Source organism: Narcine bancroftii, chromosome 10 (assembly GCF_036971445.1).
Source record: "Narcine bancroftii isolate sNarBan1 chromosome 10, sNarBan1.hap1, whole genome shotgun sequence".
In the NCBI taxonomy this organism is placed as follows: domain Eukaryota; kingdom Metazoa; phylum Chordata; class Chondrichthyes; order Torpediniformes; family Narcinidae; genus Narcine; species Narcine bancroftii.
In genome coordinates, this window is record NC_091478.1 from 2,526,359 (window position 1) to 2,546,822 (window position 20,464).

General features: G+C 42.3%; 2 protein-coding genes and 1 long non-coding RNA gene across 18 annotated transcripts in view; 2 read left to right on the plus strand and 1 right to left on the minus strand.

The window, feature by feature from the left end:
• The window catches only part of LOC138744075 (adhesion G protein-coupled receptor A1), a 558,919-nt gene extending 541,171 nt beyond the window's left edge, over window positions 1–17,748 (minus strand). Inside the window, exons 1-3 of one of the 11 annotated variants that reach the window (XM_069899578.1) lie at window positions 17,507–17,747; window positions 14,010–14,113; window positions 9,729–9,825 (exon numbers count right to left, since the gene is read on the minus strand). In XM_069899578.1, coding sequence (XP_069755679.1) covers window positions 9,729–9,799 — 71 coding nt within the window. In that variant the 5' untranslated portion in view covers window positions 9,800–9,825; window positions 14,010–14,113; window positions 17,507–17,747. Of the gene's footprint in view, window positions 1–9,728; window positions 9,826–10,075; window positions 10,174–14,009; window positions 14,114–14,275; window positions 14,442–14,521; window positions 15,079–17,257 lie in introns of those variants that run through there. The other 10 variants (XM_069899574.1, XM_069899572.1, XM_069899576.1 and 7 more) reach the window with 10 other exon arrangements.
• LOC138744079 (uncharacterized) lies at window positions 10,311–14,191 on the plus strand. Its single transcript, XR_011345251.1, has 2 exons — window positions 10,311–10,466; window positions 14,057–14,191. It is a non-coding gene; the product is annotated as an uncharacterized lncRNA (long non-coding RNA).
• LOC138744073 (cilia- and flagella-associated protein 46) overlaps window positions 14,810–20,464 on the plus strand; it is a 193,838-nt gene continuing 188,183 nt past the window's right edge. For 2 of the 6 annotated variants that reach the window (XR_011345241.1, XM_069899561.1), the window contains exons 1-2: window positions 17,587–17,748; window positions 19,186–19,310. Coding sequence is in view for 4 of the 6 variants with exons in the window: in XM_069899561.1 (XP_069755662.1) it covers window positions 17,697–17,748; window positions 19,186–19,310 (177 nt within the window). In the remaining 2 variants the exon portion in view is untranslated. Of the gene's footprint in view, window positions 15,140–17,585; window positions 17,749–18,374; window positions 18,669–19,185; window positions 19,311–20,464 lie in introns of those variants that run through there. The other 4 variants (XM_069899562.1, XR_011345240.1, XM_069899564.1 and 1 more) reach the window with 4 other exon arrangements.

Consider the following 20,464-nt stretch of genomic DNA (forward strand, 5'->3'; position numbering starts at 1 on the left):
GACTGGGAAACGTGTGAAAGGAATTTGTAAAATGTGTGCAGGATGTTTTTTTTTTTAACAGCAATATGTCAAGGTACCAACTGGAGAAGGGGCAGTGTTGGGGAGCACTTTGAGTCCAGTGATCATAGGACCATTTGCTTCAATTATGGAAAGGGATAGGTCAGGGCCTAGGGATGAGGTTTGTGATTTGGGAAAAGATTTGAGGAGATGCAAAAGGATTTACAAGGAATGGATTGGGACAATTTGTTTTATGGGCAGGATATAGTACAGAAATGGAGGTCTTTTAAAGGTGAGATTTTGAGGGTACAAAATCTTCATGTTCCTGTAAGGTTGAAAAGCAGGATCAAAAGTTTGAGAGAGCCATGGTTTTCAAGGGATTTTGGAAACTTGGTTTGAAAAAAAGAGGGAGACCTACAATAAATATAAGAAACAAGAAATAAGGAGATATTCAGGGAATACATTGAATGTAAAAAGAATCAAGAAAGAAATTAGAAAAGCTGTAGCAAGCAGGGTGAAAATAAATCCAAAGGGTTTCTCCAAATATATTAATAGTAAAAGGAGAGTGAGAGATAAAATTGGTCCCTTAGAGAATAAGAGCAGACAACTGTGTTTAGAGCCAAAAGAGATGGGAGAGATCTTGAACTATTTCCTTTCTTCGATATTCACTAAGGAGAAGGATATTGAATTGTCCAGGGTAAAGTAAGCAAAGAGGGTAATTATGGAGACTGTAGTGATTAAGAAAGTGGAAGTACTAGAGGCTTTGAAGCAATATAAAGGTGGATAGGTTTCCAAGTCCTGATGGGATTTTCCCCAGGACTTTGAGAGAAGATAGTGAGGAAATAGCATAGGTTCTGACAGTGATTTTTCAAATGTCATTAGAGACGGGTATAATGCCGATGATTGGTGTATTGCATGTAGTTCGTTTGTTTAAAAAGTTAGAGATGCAAGCCTAGCAATTATCAACCTGCAAGTTTGACGGGTGTGGAAGGTAAATTAATGCAAAGCATTCTTAGAGATAATGTATATACAAATATCTGGAGAGACAGGGTCTGATCAGGAACACTGAACTATTATATATTAACATTATATTATATATTAACATTGAACATTATATATTAATGACCTGGATGATGGGTTGGTAAATTTGATTAGTAAATATGCAGATGATACTAAAATAGGTGGAATTGTGGATAATGAAGGTTTTCAAAGATTTCTGGAGGATTTGGACTGCTTAGAAGAATGGGCTGAAAGATGGTAGACTGATAAGTGTGAAGTGCTTCATTTTGGTAGGAAAAATCAAAACAAGATATACATAGTAAATGGGAGGGCCTTGAAGAATGCAGTGGGTTGGAAAGATCTAGGAATAATGGTGCATTGTTCCCTGAAGGTAGAATCTCACGTGAATAGGGTAGTAACGAAGGCTTTTAGTATGCTGGCCTTTATAAATCAATGCATAGAATACAAAAGTTGGGAAGTGATGTTGAGACTGTTCAAGGCATTGGGAGGCCAAATTTAGAGTACTGTGTGCAGTTCAGGAAGGATATCAGCAAGATAGAGAGTGTAAATAAGATTTACAAAAATATTACCTGGGTTTCAGCATCTAGATTACAAAGAAAGATTGAGCAAATTAGGTCTTTATTCTTCGGAGCATAGAAGGTTGAGAGGGGTCGATAGAGTTGATGTGGATAGGCTTTTTCCATTGAGAGTAGGAGAGATTGAAACAAGAGGTCATGAGTTAAGAGGCAAAATTTTAGAAGTAACATGAGGGAGAACTTCTTTATTCAGAGTGGTGGCTGTGTGGAATGAGCTTCTGGGAGAAGTAGTGGCGGAAGGGTCAATTTTGTCATTTAAGGAAAAATTGGATAGGTATATGGATGGGAACGGAATGGAGGGTTATGGGGAGGGTCCAGGGCAGGGTCCAGGAAGGTGGGATGAGAGTACTTAGTTCGGTGCAGACTAGAAGGACCATGATGCCCTGATTCCATGCTGTAATTGTTATATGGTTAAATGTTAAATGGTTAATATATTCATTATGTATTTTAGTAATTTATGGTATTTTTTGGTGGGGGTAGTAGGGGTTGGGGGTTTGGAGGGAAGGTTTAATCAGGGTTTAGATGGTTTTTTCATAGTTTTTTTTTCTCTTCTTTTTTCTCATTTTTATAGAAATCAACAAGTTTTAAAATAATGTCCAATGGTCTTTGTTGTTTGTTATACATGTGTTGATCTTAAAATATTCAAAAGGAATAGGCACAATTGTAATGTTTAAGAGAGGAAGTGGAAAAAGTAGGTACAATCATAACATTTAAAAGGTACTTGGATAGATACATAGATAGGAAAGGTCGAGGTGTACATGGCCTGAACTCAGGCAAATGGGATTAGCTTGGGTAGATATCAGAATTTATTGCCATGAACATAACCATAGAACATTACAGCACAGAAAAACAGGCAATTCGACCCTTCTGATGTGTCAACCAATAAAACTAGCTAGTCCCACTGACGTACTTTCATTCCATAACCTTCCAGTCCACTCCTATCTATGTATTTATCCAATTTATTTTTTAAACTAGAGATTGAATCTGCATTCACTACATCAGATGGCAGCTCATTCCACACTCCTACCACTCATTGAGTGAAAAACTTGTACCTCTCCCCTTTCAGCCTAAAGCTATGGCCTCTCGTACTTATCTCCCCCAATCTAAGTGGAAACATTCTACTCACATCTATTCTGGCTATATCCTCAATCTTATAAATCTCTATCAAGTTTCCCCTCATTCTTCTTCATTCCAATGAGTATAGTCCTAACCTGTTTAATCTTTCCAAGTAACTCAACTCCAGAAGATACTGCAACATCTTAGTAAATCTTCTCTGCCCACTTTCAATCTTATTGATATCTTTCCTGCTGCTGGGCAACCAGAACTGCACACAATAAGTGTGGCCTCACCAATAACTTGAATAACTTCAACATAACATCTCAACTTCTGTACTCAATACTTTGATTTATAAAGGCTAAGATGTCAAAAGCTTTCCTTACAGCCTTATCTACATCCGACGCCACTTTCAGGGTACAATATATATCTATTCCCAGATATCTTTGCTCCTCCGCACTCCCCAATGGCCAACCATTTACTGTGTACATCCTACCCTAATTTGCTCTTCCAAAGTTCAACACCTCACACTTATCTGCATTAAATTTCATCAGCCAGTTACTGGCCCAATTTCCCAGCTGGTCCAGATCGCTCTGCAAGCTTTAAAAATCTTCCTCACAGTCTACTATGCCTCCTACCTTTGTGTCATCAGCAAACTTGCTGATCCAATTCACCTCATTTTCATCTAGGTCATTTATATAGGTAACAAACAATAATGGTCCCAACACACCACTCACAGACCTTCAGTCTGAGAAGTAACCATCCACTGTTTTCTGTTTGATGTTTTCTTCCATCAAGCCAATTTCAAATGCAGTTTGCAACCTCTCGATGTATACTAGTTCCTAACCTTCTGAACCAACCTCTCATGTGGAACATTGTCAAAGGCCTTACTAAATACCTTATAAACAACATCCACAGGTTTCCCCTCATCAACTTTCTTGGTAACTTCATAAAAAATTTCTACAAGATTTGTTAAACACAACCTATGCACAAATCCATGCTGACTGTCCTTAATCAGCTGATGATGGTCCAAATATCTATTTATCCTTTCTCTCAGAATTCCTTCAAATAATTTACACCCTACTGACATGATGCTCACTGGCCAAGAATTACCTGGTTTAATTTTGGAGCCCTTCTTAAACAGTGGGTCAACATGAGCTACTCTCTAATCCTCTGGCACCTCCACCGTGACTAAGGACATTTTGAATATATCTGCCATGGGCCCTGCAATTTCAGCACTCGTCTCCCTCATGGTGTGGGGGAATATCATATCTGGTCCAGGGGAATATCATATCTGGTCCAGGGGAATATCATATCTGGTCCAGGGGAATATCATATCTGGTCCAGGGGATTTGTCTACCTTTATTCATTGCAAGGCAGCAAACATCTCCTTCTCTTTAAACTCCATGACACTTCTATTTGTTTCCCTTCCATCCTTATTCACTATGCCAGTTTACTGCGTAAATACCGATGCAAAAGATTGTTCAAGATTTCCCCTATTTTGCAAGGATCCACACATAGTTGACCTTCTGATTTTATAGGGGTCCCATTTTGTCCTTTACTATCCTTTTACTTTTAATATACTTGTAGAAACCCTTTGTATTTTCCTTCACATTACATGGCAGACAGACAGGCACAGAAAAGCAAAAGGGGGGAGGGGAGAAGAGAGGGAGAAAGAGGCAGAGAGGAATGGAGGGCTGGGGGCAAAGGGACAGAGACAGTAAGACAAATATGCACATTGGCTCTGAGTGACTGGACAGCAAGGAAACAAGAGAGAAAGAGGCGAGTAAAGAAGAGCAAGGGAGAGAACCCGGGGAAGGAGGGGAGGGGGGAAATCAAGTTTCACAACCCAAGTGGATGCTTGATGCATCCCTGGGAGAAAAGGGATGAAGAGAGGGGAAGACAAGTATCAAGGAAGACTGGGACAGCAAGGGAGAGAAATGTGACAGAGACAGCGAGACATTCTCACGGGGATAAATAAAGACATTGGAAAGCTATCGGCTGCCACAAGGTAAAGCCTATTGACAGCTAACGCATCGCCCCTGACACATTCACACTCCCACCCTGGGCACTATCTGCCCCCTCCAGTCCCAACTTCCAGGCATCTGCACCATATCCCCTCTCCTCCCTTCCCAACCTCCCGGCACTTCACCTGCATCATTTTCCTCCCTCCCCAGCCCCAGACGCCTCATCTACTGCTGCCAGTCACTGCCTCAGGCACTCTTGACAGTTCCAGGCATATCACTGCCGGTCTCGGGAGTCGAAGGCTGATGACATCATCATCCCGCCCCCTGGCAGTCCCGGCCGCTTTCAGCTGCCACAGACCAAGACTCAAAGCAGGATATTATACCTCCTGGCTACAATGTGCGGCTTTACAGTCGGGTATCGTGGCCATCTGAAAGTGGCTAAAGTTTGTGGGGTAGATTTTTAGCTTTAGTGTCCGGGCCACATTCGGGTGCACGAAGCTCTCAGTACTACCACTATCGAATAGGCAGCGATTGACAGCGATGCCTACCATTGAGCTTCCGAGTCCATGGGAAATGTCCCTTTTCAAGGTAGTGGACACTAGGACCATCTCAGGGTCCAAATCGCTACTCCCCGATGGATGAGGCAAATAGTGTTCAGTGGTTTCCTTCCCAGGCATGGGATGGGCAATTGGGTATGCGCCCGTGTTGACTGCATTGTCCCATCGATGTGCTGTCGGGGCCCAGTTGGCTCAAGATGGTGGCGCCCAGCAGACGCACATGGTGTCAGTGTGGTCGGGCAACCCAGCCGGCCGTGAAGCAGGAGGTGACGCCATCCATACTGGTGGAAGTGACGTCATTGGTGCGGCTGGAAGTCACCCAGGGAAAGATGGTGGCACTTGGGGCAAGCACACTGCAGTGGTGCCAATCGGTGGCTAGACTGGAAATGATGTCAGTGGTGAGGGCGGAAGTGGTGGGGTGAGTGATGGCATTGCCTCACACGTGGCGATGTTCAGGACGGCTCCCAGCTGGTCGTGGAGGGCTTTTCTTCCAGTATCAGGAGTGGTACAAGTTCCTCGCTGGACAGCCTTTGCGGGATCACCTGTCTGACCACACCAGGACCCACAGTACGTACAGAGGCAGCGATAGTCTCTTCCACGTGAGGCCCTTCAGCTACAGCGGTCGTCTGCATCTGCCAGACCGGAGGTTTGGGGAGTCAGGTATCGATAACCTCTGCGTGAAGAGCTACCACCTCCAGGGAGCAGACCACCTCCATTGTCCTGGCAAGTGAGGCAATGTTTTCTTCTAGCAGTCTCTGTTGGGTGCTCCTCGAGCGCAGCCCTCACACGCAGGCATCCTGGATCAATCGCTCCACTTACCCGGTCTCGGTCAGGCATGGGTGAGCTAGCTCCCACAAGGCCCCCAGATAGGCATCTGGCTGCTGAGACCTGATGCTGAGCAGGTACCTGGCATAGACCATATATGTCAGAGGATTGTACATGCTCTCCAAGACGATCATCGCAGGTTCGTAGTCGGTGCAGTCCTTGATGTCCTGGAAAGCTTGTGGACCCAGCTTGGTGCAGAGCACCACGAACAGCTTCTGGTTCGAGTTGATCGCCTCAATCTCATACCTTCAAATGCCTAGGCTTCCAGGTGTTGAGGGTTGATCTCCAGGTTCCTGATCAACAGGAACTTCTCCATGGTCATACTGAACACCAATTCATGCCTTGGTGGCTCCCGTGTGATTGGCTCTGGATGGGCCAGCTCAGGTTTATATTCAGGTCAGTTGATTAAATGGAGTCAGCCCTTAGGTGGTCTTCCTGCAGGTACAGAGATTGCCTCCTGCAGTAGGCTGATGGTTGTATCACCATATGCTTCATGTCTCGTGTCTAATGGAGTGAAGTCTAGTGGCTGTGATGTTGCAAGCTGAGTTAACAACCTTCTGGAGTTTTTCCTTGTCCTGAGATTTGGTGCATCCATACTGGACAGTGATCCAACCATCCAGAACACTCTCCACTGTGTACCTGTAGAGGTTTATGAGTGTCTTTGGTGACATACCAAATCTCCTCAAGCACTTCACAAAGTATAGCTGTTGGCAAGCCTTGTTTGTGATTGCATCAAATGGAGGCTTAAGGACAGATCCTTGAAAATGTTCACACGCAGGAATTTGAAGTTATTAACCCTTTCCATTACTGAGCCCTCAACAGGGTTGTGTTCCCCTTACTCCCTCCTGAAGTCCACAATCATCTCACTTTTGCTAATGTTGAGCGCAAGGTTGTTGATGTGACACCACTCAAAAAGCTGATATATCTCCCTCCTGGACGCTTCCTCATTGCCAATTGTGATTCCGCCAACATCTGTGGTGTCATCAGCAAACTTGTAGATAGCATTGGAACTGTGCCTAGCCATGCAGTTGTGGGTGTATAATGTGTCGAGCAGTGGACTAAGCACGCATCCTTGGGGTGCGCCTGGTTGATAAGTGAGGAGGAGACATCAACATGGACATATTGAGCCTCAGGGTCTGTTTCTGTGGTGTAAAATTATTCTGTGGGCTCTGCAACTGAGATGTCAGCCTAAGTGGTGTCCCCAGATTCCTTTAGTGAACCTTTAATCTATGTGCAGTTCAATACTGAACAAGGGATGTAATTTATGTTGCTTTCTCAACAATATCTTACTCACTGAACAGATTTATTATCTTGTACAAGGTACCATTTTTCTTTATTGTGACAACTTAACTTAGTTCTTACAATGATTTTCATTTCTTTTGCCTTTTATTTATCATAGATAGAGCGAATGTCTAAATCCATGTTAATTGTGCTTTGATGCATCCAAGTAGTCTGATAAATTTAAATGTTTTACCCAACTCTACTAATGTTACATAGATTAAAGAATAAAACAGTTTAATATAGAAATTACACAACTTTTTGGATTGCAATTCTTGTAATTTATTATTTTTAAATGCCTATTTTGCAATTATTCAATACATGTAAACAATATTTTTAGTTTAGTAATATGGTCAGAATTCCTTTCCCTGTCAAGTTGATCCTAATTAGCCATATCATTTGACTTCAAAATCTAATGATAAATGGAAAGTATGTTCTAAATTTTGGTTACATTTGACCCTCATTCTTTTGTGTTTTTTTTTTAAACTTCTTTTTTGGGTGCTTCCTTTCTTTTTTTTTGTTGCTTTGTGTTCTTGGTTCCCATTGAAAATGACAACATGACTAATTTTTATTCCCCAAGCTTATATGCTGCAAGGCACAGTTGGTGCAATGCCTGTACAGCGCCAACAATCAGGACCAGGGTTCGAATCCCATGCTGTCTGTAAGGAGTTGGTACTTTCTCCCTCTCTCTGCATGAAGTTTCCCCAGGGGCCCGGTTTCCTCCCACCATTCAAAAACATACCAGGGGTGTAGGTTACTTGAGTGCAAATTGGGTGGCACAGACTCATGAGCCAAAATGGCCTGTAACCATGCTGTATGTCTAAATTTTAAAAATAAATAAATTTATACTTTGCTATATACTTTACATTTGCTAAGAAAATAAACCATTTGATTTCCTTGTTATCACGAAGATATTCTGTGGACAAAGTTTAAAGGTTCCATTGTAGCTGTTCAGTGACAAATTAAACTTACCAGTTGTTAAGGCCCACTACCTTACTCAACTCTGATGCACATTTTTAAAACACCCATGCTCCCAATGGCCTTTGTGATGCCACCCAGAAATGACCATCTCTGATGATTGGCAGCAGATCTGGTTCTCCAGGGCTTCCTGTTTTTGTCAACTCAAACCTCTGTGAGCCAGTCCATTGTTTAGCGCAGTTCAGCCCGTTACAAGATTTCCAAATACACGTACAATCCCACACAATTTACATCTATTTTATTTCTTCTTAATTTCACATTATTATTAATTTCTGCTTTTGATCTTAGGCTATAAGTACTGCTAAGATAACATTGATAAAAAGACTAATTTGGATGAATGTGTATTTGTTTCCTTTTTTCCTGTCAATCGGCTTATAATCAAGAAAATAAAGTGAACATTGGGGAATGTTTCACAGTCCTAAATTTTTTCCAAGATTATTCTGATACTCCAACTTAGCTTTTCTCTTCCACAAAAAGATAAATTATTTCAAAAAAGCTTCAACTGTGTACTGAAAGCATAACATCTGACAATTTCACACTGTTTGCACAGTGTCTGCTCTTGCCGCATCGTTCAGCTAAAAATGCATCTTCTCTAATAAAGTGTATACATTTTATTCTGTGAATTATTTTTGTCGATTATAATTTGGAATATTATGCTGATACATTTTTTGGGAAATAAATACTACTGATTGTAGTGCAAAACACAAAAGTACTGAAGAAACTCAGCAGGTCATGCAATGTCTACAGGAGCAAGGGATATAACTAACATTTCAGGCTGAACCTTTCATCAAGATATGAGGAAAAAACGCCAACACTTGAATAAAAAGGTGGGGGGGGAGGAGAAGGAGAAGATAGGAGGGGAGAAGGGGCAGGGAAGCAGTCATGTGGGTATGGGTGGAAGGGCTGAAGAGAAAACAGCGGTGAATTAATGGGGGAGGAGGTAGCTCTCTCAGTGGAAATTATTGTTCCTGAAGAAAAATGGTTGAAAATATAAAATTCCTGTGTTTTCATTTGAAGTTAAAGGTTCCATTATTGTCACGTAATACAACATTTAGAATGTAACATGCATGAAATTCTTTAACTTTTGTCTACCGTTAAGGCAGACAGAGAGTCACCATTTTGTCTCGGGCTCCTTCATTTCTCTAATATACATACATACATAATCATACATCATAATCATGTCACCAACTGGTTCACATCTCCAACTGTGTAACAATGGCATCTCTGGATACAGAACTCGTGAAATACTTAATTAATGAATTTATACCCTGACAATTCTCTGTTGCTCTAACAATATTTTCTTGAAGCTATTAACATTGGTTTCAGGAAGACAAGTTTACAGCACACTTGCCTACAAATTCCCGTGCAACTCTAATGGTTGTATTTCAGTCATTGCCCCACACTCCCAAATTTCAAACTCCATTGAGTCTGAGGCTAAAGAATTCAGGCACAATTAATAAATTATCTGGATAAGTTACCAACTTATTTGAAAGGTATCCCAGCAGGACTGGAAGACTTCATTGTTCCTGAGTGTACAATGACAGAACATCCAAGGATGATGTTGGTCAAGTTTTTCTTTAACATGCAAAAAAAAAGAATAGTTCAGTTTGATGTCAAATTGGACTTCTCTGGTAGCCATGACATTGTAATGAGGCCCACTAACTTAAAGAATGGACAGTTACACTGTTGAATTTCAAAACAAACAATGGTTATCAATTCATTTAGATGTAGATTTTTTCTTTCCTTTTCAGTTGCATAATGATGCCAGAGCATGATAACACTGATAGTTTTTGAATGGCAGGCGAAAGACTGCTTTTCACTGTACCTTTCTGCACACGAAATAGATCGTAAAGAAATGGATCTTATCTCACAGCTCATGGTTTTATTAAATGGAAAATAAAATCAAAGCCTAAAACTGCTCAATTAATTTGTCCAATCAAATTTCTGATCTGATAGGAAATAACCAGCAAATAGTTGCTATTAACATTTCATAAAAGGATTTTAATTGCATATAAATGGGAGTTTCAACATCTAACACCATGTCATAAGTTGTGTATAAGGTCCTGGTGCTTATGATAACTTCGAGATAAGGAGTTCAACTTTAGTATCTAAAAGCCAACACAATGATTAGCCATCTGAATAACTTTGGCATGTGCAAATATAGACTCTGTAAAAAGTCTACAAAATGTACATTCTGAACTTGCTTCTGTGTGAAGGTGAGATCTGCATAATTTGGGAAAGGTTAAACTGTTTCCACTCTGCTGTCATTGAGGTATGTTAAATATTACAAAAAGATGAAGCTACCAACATCAAAATACTTGAGGAATATAGTTTCCAAGTCTGGTAACATCTCCTTAACACACAAGTCTCAAGTGGTTTAATAATTTCTTTCAGAAATAGAATGCATCTCTAGTCTGGAGAACATACAAATTGTTCACAGTTGCTTGGGTTCAAGATCAAAGAGTGCTTGGCAAAATGACTAAGAAGATGTGGCTTACTCAGTGGTTATGCAGGAGGTCACCAAGTCTAATGGGAGATGGTTATGAAGAATGAAGTACATAAAGGAAAGCCTTTAAGATTGAAAGAATTTAGGGCTTTGTCTTCTGATTTGCTCTCCTACTATCTGTGGCAAATTGGACACTTCTGACAATCCTGATATTGCAACAAGGCCAAGTAAATTATTGCATTGACGCTTGTATGATTGAATTTCAAAATGAGCAATTGGTTGAGGATAAACTTAGATCAGAATGAAAATGACAAAAAAAACTCTAAAATTATTTTAAGAATGGAGCTTTTCATCTGATTTTCTGGAAGCCAGAAGTCCAACAACACATAATATTGATTGATATATTTTTATTAATGAATTCACATTAGAAGAATAAAAATCAAGCTTTCTGATTTTTTGGTCTGTACAGACCATCAATTATCATCATGGTCCATTCTGAATGCTGTGACAGAATATAGGTAGTTTTTGGGAGATAAATTGTGGCAGGGTTTTTAATGTAGGTCACATACAAACACTTTAAAACAAATCTTATTTCAAATACTGGAGCTATGCTCATGCTAGACATGTTCGGGCCATCAGTCTTTGCAAATGCTTTGGAGAGTGCCCAAGAGACTTCACTAAAGGACTGTGGTTTATAAAAAGGAAATAGATGAAAGAGCTTGTCAGAGCCACATTCTGTCTGGAGTGGAACTAATTTACTTGGCCTTGTTGCAATATCTAGGAGGGTCATGTGCTTTTGTAAGCAGAGAGAGTAAAACAGACTTTCAGAGAAAGAGAAAAAAAATCAGTTCTACAGTTTTACAGTCAGCAGCAGCAACTGGAACAGGGCAAACTGGCAAGCTTGTGGAAAACTCCATTTGGAAGATGGATTGTGAGTGGTTCTTTCAGCCTGGTCAAAGCCCTTGTGGTTCATGCAAGAGGAGAGGACTGGCTGTCTAATGTTTCATTTGGAATAAGAGAAACAAAAAGGAACTCTGTGGTGACCTGAAAGAAAGGTTATCATCTGGAGAACCCTGAAGGGAGCAAGTTTCATCAGCAAGACACTGGAGTGGCTGATTTTTAAAAAAGAATCAGCCGTGGATGTCCTGGAACAACACATCTCTCTCTGAAAACCAACAAGAACCTTCCTGAGTGGTAACCATTTACCTTTTGAGTCCCAAAGCCTGGTGAACTTTATAAATGTTAAATTCTGTGCACAGTATAAGAATTGCCTGCAATTAGAGAACTTGGAGGAATGAGAAGTGAGGCTGGACTGTGAACCAAAGAACTTTTCTGAACTTAAACATTACATACATGTGCGCTTAGAATTAGAAGGGGGTTAAGTTAGGTTAGTTAAGTCAATAATGATAAAGTTAAAATGTGATTCTGTTTTCATGTTTAAAGATAACTAAAAGCAACTTTTGTTTAAGTAACCATTCGTCTTGGTGACTATCTATTGCTGCTGAGTCTTGGGATCCGCTAGGCTTGTAACAATACTCCAACAGCTATTATTACTAACAGCACTGTTATCTTTAAAAAGTGATGCATAATCAGAAGGATTTTTAATTTAATTTACTATTAAGACTAGAAGAGACTGGAAAATAAAAGCATTTTATATATCTTCACTCTGCTACTGACTTCTCTCTTTTTGAGAGATCAGAAATTAATTGAATTAAAAGACATTTAACAGACTCAATGAATTTAATCATTTGCAATACTAAACACATCTAAAGTCTTATTTGAACTTTGTGGTAAACTGTACATTTAAAGACATCCATAGGTTCCACTTTAAAAATCCCAGGATTCCTACTTCAAAATGTATCTGTGCTGACAACCAGGAGGATTCCAGGAACTTACTTTTTATTTACTTCCGATGTTCCTTGGTCATTCTTGTAGGAGTTTTTTTTTTAAATAGCACATAACAGGAAAAGTAAAAAACTGCAGCTGTAAAAATTTCAGGTCCAGGATCTCTCTCCACAAATGTTATCTAACCTACTGACTGTTTCCAACATTTACTGTTAGATTACATAATTCAGATTGTAACACAATCTGAATTTATTCTAATAAACTCTTAATCAGAGGCTTCGATTGTCTGAGCAGTGTTTGGTCTGATTATCCTTTGTCCTGGTGTGTTTCTGTCCTCAATCAAACTTTCCAGATGGTGAAGAATAATTTCAAATGTACTTTTCTCAGAGTCAGACCACTTTATAAACCCTGTCCTTCAAGCCCATCCCTTAAAACTAAATGAATGTTACTTTTATTTCCTTTGCATTATTTGAAATTGAGGTACTCAACAGATGTTTGATGCTGTGATAGCTTTGGGAGTTCACAATGACAAATGTGCGCGCAGTTCTCTGATTCTATCTGATGATTTTCAACTTAACAGATCACCAATATGTCACACATTGCACTGATCTCTGTCCACTCCATTGGATTTTCCCAGGGGCATCTTTACATGTACAAGTAGTAATATGAAATTTTGATTCTAACCTGAGGTTCAATAACTGCTGGGTACCTGCACCATTAATTCAATACATCATTGCCAGCATTCTTCAATGTTTTATATACTTTTGTCATGTCATATTTAAATGAGCATTCCATGAATGTTAATATTTTGTACCTTTGCAATAATCGAGGGAGCTATTTAGAGATGAGTATTTGAGTGTTGGATGGTTAGCTAGTGTTCCATTCCATTTTAATTGCACTATGCAACAATTAACCTTGCAATTATAGTTGTTTTTCTTTTGCTGAAGAATTTCTCTTTCTTCCCAGTCTAAATTATGAAAATGTATTGGGCTTAAATCATGCATTGCTGATGCCTGGTGTGAGTAGCTGACAGTGTACAAGCTGGATTTGATGTCTTTGCTCTTGAATTGGAGTTCATAGTTCAACATAATAATACAGAGCCTTGCACTGATTCACTCTCAGATTGGACTTTACACCAAGTGTGGGGAGTTGCAGAATATTTAATAATTGTTAACCTCTGGCTTTCACTGTGATTCTACAATGGCTCGAGGCTTCCTCAATGTCTTCATTACTTAAGTCAAGTTAATTAGGTTTAATTTAGGGAGTGGTGTGCAAATGTTGAATTAATTTGTCTTGATTCCCTCTTCTGCCCAATTCTACTGCTCCTAAATAAGATTTATATGATTTGTAGACATTGTTTCTTAAGAGAGCATCTAGAACAGAAAGTACATGTAGAAGAATAAGGGAGAAAGCAGCCCTCAAATGATGGGTTATATCAACCAGAGTTTTCCTAGAGAAATTCTCCTACCTGAAATTCATTGACAAATTCTGTGAATGTTCTCATTTCCCTTGCAGTGAATCCCAAACTTTGCCACGCAGATGGAGTGAAAACTGTTCACAGCACTGAGGCAGCTGAAAAGTATGATGACCTAACATTAGAAGGGGCAGAGCCTGTAACAATGTGCAAGACTAAACCAATTAATTGATTGATCTGGTATTTAAATTAATTAGGGCTAATAATACTATCAGCTGAGCCCCATTTTACTTCTGAGCTCCATCAGGAAAGTCATCCACCTTTTCACTCACTGCTTTTCTTCAGAAACCACTAAATGGGGATTACTGAACTTTTGAAATTCCAAATGGATGCCGAAGAGTTTCTGCTTCAATTTTTCTATCACAGAATGGAACTGGTAGGTCACAAGGAACAGAGTAGGCCATTCTGGCCATTTAGTTGAATTGATGTTAATGTTTCTTTCCCCCCCTCCCCCACCCATTATTGCCTGGATAAGCTTGTAAACCCCCCCCCCCCCCCACCTTCACCTGTTGAACTTCATTGCCATTTCAGTGAACAGGGAAATTTGCAGGCGCTGGGGTAGATAGAGTGAACGGCCCTAATCGCCGGCGAGTCTCAGCAATAGGAGGTGGGGCTTGGGGAGGTGACGGCGTCTCGGGCCCGGCTTTATTTTTATCAGACGTTTTGTATTTCCGATTCTTGCTCCCTTGCTTTCGCTTCATTTTGTCGGGGGTGGGTGGGGAATAAGCTCTTTGGTCGGTTCGAGCTGCTGCAGCAGGTCCCATTGACGAGACACCACCAAGATGGCGGCGGCGGGGGGGGGGGCTGTTGCTTGGCAACAGCAGGAGCGAGCGAGCGAGCCTGGAGAGGGTGCCGTCGCTCGGCTGAAGGGGAACCACGGAGGGAGCGCAGGCGCCCCCTGGCTTGGAGCCTGGAGAGCGGGCCGAAAATGTCACCCTCAATGCAGGGCCGTCCTATACAAAGGCCAGCTGAGCTCCTCTAGCATTTCAACGTTTTGTCTCCAGTTCTGACGTTGACCAAGTGAAACATTGCCGCGGTCTTCTGCCAGCTCCAGTGCCATCTCGCGCATGTCTTGTCAGTTATTTGCGAGTTCTCAACATTTCTCCGCAGGGTCCATCCGACCGGTAAAAGTTGTGCTTTACATGCTTTAACTCTCCTGTTACAGGAGCAGACGAATGGTTTATTAAAATTAAAACCTTTAAATGAGAGAACCATAGAAAACTACAGCACAGAAAAAGGTCATTCGGCCAAATATCATTCTGCTAGTTTCGTGATCCCATTCCATTACCCTCCAGACCTTGTCCATCCATCTCTTTATCCAATGTAGTCTTAAAATTGAAGATCCAGTCCACATTCACCACATCAATCGCTGCTTATTCTACACTCCTACCATTCTGAGTGAAGAACTGTCTCCTTTCTGCTTAAAACTATGACCTATCGTATTTATCTCTCCCTAACTACTGGCATCCACTCTGTCTGTACCTCTCAATCTTTTAAGCTCTATCAAATCTCCCCTCATTCTTCTTCAACCTGTTTAATGTTTCCCTGTAACTCAACTCCTGAATTCCTGGCAACATCCTAGTAAATCTTCTCTGCAGTCTTTCAATCTTATTGATATCCTTCCTGTAGTTTGGTGCCCAGAACTGCACACAATATTCCAAATTTGGCCTCATAAATGTCTTAAACAAATTCAACACAACATCCCAACTCCTACACTCAATACATTAATTTATAAACGTTAAAATGCCAAAAGCTTTCTTCAAAACTATGCCCACCTGCAATACCACCATCAGGGAACCATATATCTGTATTCCCAGATCTCTCTGATCCTCCCCACTCCTCAGTGCCCTATCATTTACTGTGTATTGTTACAAGCCTAGAGGACCCCAAAACCCAGCAGCAATAGATACTTAAACACACATTACATACATGTGCGCTTAGAATTAGTGCACAATAGATATTCACCAAGACAAAAGGTAACTTAAACAAAAGTTTCTTTTAATTATCTTTAAACATGAAAATAGATTCATACATTAACTTATCACTATTGACTTACTTAACCTAACAACCACCTTCTAATTCTAAGCACACGTGTATGTAATGTGTGTGTAAGTTCAGAAAAGTTCTTTGGTTCACAGTCCAATCTCTCATTCCTCCAAGTTCTCTAGTTGCAGGCAATTCTTATACTGTGTGCAGAATTTAACATTTATAAAAGTTCATCAGGCTTTGGGACTCAAAAGGTAAATGGTTACCACTCAGGAAGGTTCTTGTTGGTTTTCAGAGAGAGATGTATTGTTCCAGGACATCCACGGGTGATTCTTTTTTTTAAAATCAGCCACTCCAGTGTCTTGCTGATGAAACTTGCTCCCTTCAGGGTTCTCCAGATGATAACCTTTCTTTCAGGTCACCACAGAATTCCTTTTTGTTTCTCTTATTCCAAGTGAAACATTAGACAGCCAGTCCTCTCTTCTTGCATGAACCACCAGGGCTTTGACCAGGCCATCTTCACACATGGGATTTTCACAAGCTTGCCAGCTTGTCCTGTTCAAGAACCAGCTGCTTCTGCTAGCTGTAACACTAGAATGATCTGAATGATCTCTCTCTCTTCTGAGAAAAAGCCTGTTTGACACTCTTAGAACATCTCCAGATAGAAGGTGGCTCCGACAAGATCTTTAATCTGTTTCCTTTTGTAAACAACAATCTATTAGTGAAGTCTCTTGAGCATTCTTCAAAGCTCTTGCAAAAGCTCTGAGACCCCAATATGTCTAGTGTGGGGCAGAGCTCCGGTATTTTAAATAAGGTCTGTTTTAAAGTTTGTATGTGACCTACTCTCTCAAACCTTTTCCAATTTATCTCCCAAAAACATTTCTATATAATCTGTCACAGTATATCCTACTTTGGTTTGCCCTTCTAAAATGCAACACCTCCTACTTGTCTGCATTAAAGTCCATCTACCATTTTTTGGCCTATTCTCCCATTTGGTCCAGATCACTCTTTAAGCTTTGAAGATCTTCCTCACTATCCACAATGTCTCTGATCTTTGTAAATTGCTGATCCAATTTTCCACATTATCATTGAGATCATTGATAGAGACAACAAATAACAATAGTCTCACACAGATCCCTGAGGGCCACCAATAAGTCACAGGTCTCCAATCTGAGAAACAACCCATCCATTATTGCTTATTTTTTTCTTCCACACAGCCAATTTCAAATCCAGATTACAACCATCATAATATTGACCTTCACATTATCTGCCAGAGCAGCCTCATGTCTCTTTTCTTCCTTCCTGATTTCCTCCTTGAGTATTTTCTTGCTTTTTCTGTACCCTTCAAGAGCCTCATTAGCTCCTTGTTGCCTATACTTGCTCCACACCTCCCTCCTCTCTCAACCAGATGGTTATTAAAACGCTGTGTGGTGTTTGTAAACTGCACCCACGAGTCAGCGGTGCCAGGTTTTGGGGCCGTCTTATTCAAAGAGTGTCGCTCCAACCCTGAATTCTCAGTGGAGGTTCAGGTCGTCCTATACCACGACCAGTCCGGTCAGTGCGTCCCGTTGCCTGGTGACGGGTGCGGAGCAACGCCGACGTCAGGACGGTCAAACTCCCACAACAAGGCCTCGGACAGCGGCGTTATTTCCCTGGGCTTTTCGAGACGGCCGGTTTCTCAGGCTCGGCTCCAGGATGGACCTCAACATCAGACACCTATTGGCAGAGGCGGCGGCCTGCGGCAGCGGTACTGGGAGGGTGGCGGGGGGAGGACTCGAGGTGGCGGGGGGGGGAAGAGGACTCGAGGTGGCGGGGGGGGGGGAAAGAGGACCCGAGGTGGCGGGGGGGGGGGAAAGAGGACCCGAGGTGGCGGGGGGGGGGGGGGGAGGAAGAGGACCCGAGGTGGCGGGGGGGGGGGAAAGAGGACCCGAGGTGGCGGGGGGGGGGGAAAGAGGACCCGAGGTGGCGGGGGGGGGGGGGAAAGAGGACCCGAGGTGGCGGGGGGGGGGGGAAGAGGACCCGAGGTGGCGGGGGGGGGGGGAAAGAGGACCCGAGGTGGCGGGGGGGGGGGGGGAAGAGGACCCGAGGTGGCGGGGGGGGGGAGGGAAGAGGACCCGAGGTGGCGGGGGGGGGGGGGAAGGGGACCCGAGGTGGCGGGGGGGGGGGGGGAAGGACCGGGGGGGGACGGACCCGAGGTGGCGGGGGGGGGGGGGAAGGACCGGGGGGGGGGGACGGACCCGAGGTAGCGGAGGGGGGGGGGACGGACCCGAGGTAGCGGAGGGGGGGGGACGGACCCGAGGTGGCGGGGGGGGGGGGCTCGGGGGTAGAGACCTCACTTCGCTGGCCCTGTAACTCGGCTGACCGTCCTGAAGCAGCCACGTGTTCCCTTGAACCATGGTAGCTTTAGCCCTAAACGAGGGGAGTTGCCCTGGTGAGAGTCCACGTGGACAGTACTGGCTGCATGTTGCCCACTGCACTGCTCTGTGAGTCTGGGGATCCTCAGCAAGTTGATGATCAGGTTGGAAGAACTTTCACATTTTGAACTCTGGTTGAAGACCAGCAGAACGCCTGTCGGCAGCTTCATATAAAGTTTTCTTCAACTACTCCTCTCTTTAGAGTGCAAGTACAAAGTACCAGTTTTCACAAATGCCTGTGACTAAAAGGCTGGTAATTACACTTGGAAAGTTATGCAGCTGGGTGATCACACTGTTGATTAAATTTAACACTGGTAAAATAAAGTGTTCGATATTGGATGATGAAATTTAGGTTATTCTGATAAAATTGAGTCGGACTCGTCAGAAGATGGAGTCTTTCCCACAGGGGACACATCTGAACACCATGTCCTTGGTGTTTTCAAATTCAGTGCTGAATTCATGAGCATGGTGTCCACCATCTTTGGGGATGTGCTGAGACTCAATGGAAGGACAGAAATTAGCTGTGCAACTAATTACTGGAGAATGAGTGCTTAATCTTCATGATTGATGCATTAACTGCTATTTTTACAACATTATAATTTGTTTATTTAATATTTCTACTCAAACTTTTACTTTAATGGCATTAATTCATTAATGTCCAGTGAAGTTGCTTTAATTTGAATAAGTGCAACATTTTATGAAATAAAATCTAGAACACTTGCAGTCAATGCTTATCATTTATGTTTATCAGCTTTGTATTTCTTTTCTAGATTTAAGTATTTTGAAGAGAGTTTACAAGTTAATAAAAATTGCCTCTGCGGAGAGATCCACGTTGGCTGGAATGGAGCTTTTGAGCCCAGATGTCTACGTTCAGTGTGCAGAACTTGCTTTGCAGGTGGTGAAATACATCAGTACAATGTGTTACATGCTTTTCAATACTAATGTTCAATTTTTTCATTCTGTTTCAGGCTCGAGTATATTACATATTAGAAAGACTAATACCGTCCACGCAGTACATCTGTCACAAATTACTAGAACTCTTTGAATGTTGAGAGAAGGAAATTATCTTTCTTCATGATTGAGGTTTGAACATTCAATAGGGCAAGATGCTGTTGGACAAGGTCGGGTCAGATACAGCAATGAGCTCTCTGAACCCTTCTCCATTAATAATGGCGTGAAGCAAGGCTGTGTTCTCGCACCAACCCTCTTTTCAATCTTCTTCAGCATGATGCTGAACCAAGCCATGAAAGACCCCAACAATGAAGACGCTGTTTACATCCGGTACCGCACGGATGGCAGTCTCTTCAATCTGAGGCGCCTGCAAGCTCACACCAAGACACAAGAGAAACTTGTCCGTGAACTACTCTTTGCAGACGATGCCGCTTTAGTTGCCCATTCAGACCCAGCTCTCCAGCGCTTGACGTCCTGCTTTGCGGAAACTGCCAAAGTGTTTGGCCTGGAAGTCAGCCTGAAGAAAACTGAGGTCCTCCATCAGCCAGCTCCCCACCATGACTACCAGCCCCCCCACATCTCCATCGGGCACACAAAACTCAAAACGGTCAACCAGTTTACCTATCTCGGCTGCACCATTTCATCAGATGCAAGGATCGACAACGAGATAGACAACAGACTCGCCAAGGCAAATAGCGCCTTTGGAAGACTACACAAAAGAGTCTGGAAAAACAACCAACTGAAAAACCTCACAAAGATAAGCGTATACAGAGCCGTTGTCATACCCACACTCCTGTTCGGCTCCGAATCATGGGTCCTCTACTGGCATCACCTACGGCTCCTAGAACGCTTCCACCAGCGTTGTCTCTGCTCCATCCTCAACATCCATTGGAGCGCTTTCATCCCTAACGTCCCTAACTCAAGATGGCAGAGGTCGACAGCATCGAGTCCTCGCTGCTGAAGATCCAGCTGCGCTGGGTGGGTCACGTCTCCAGAATGGAGGACCATCGCCTTCCCAAGATCGTGTTATATGGCGAGCTCTCCACTGGCCACCGTGACAGAGGTGCACCAAAGAAAAGGTACAAGGACTGCCTAAAG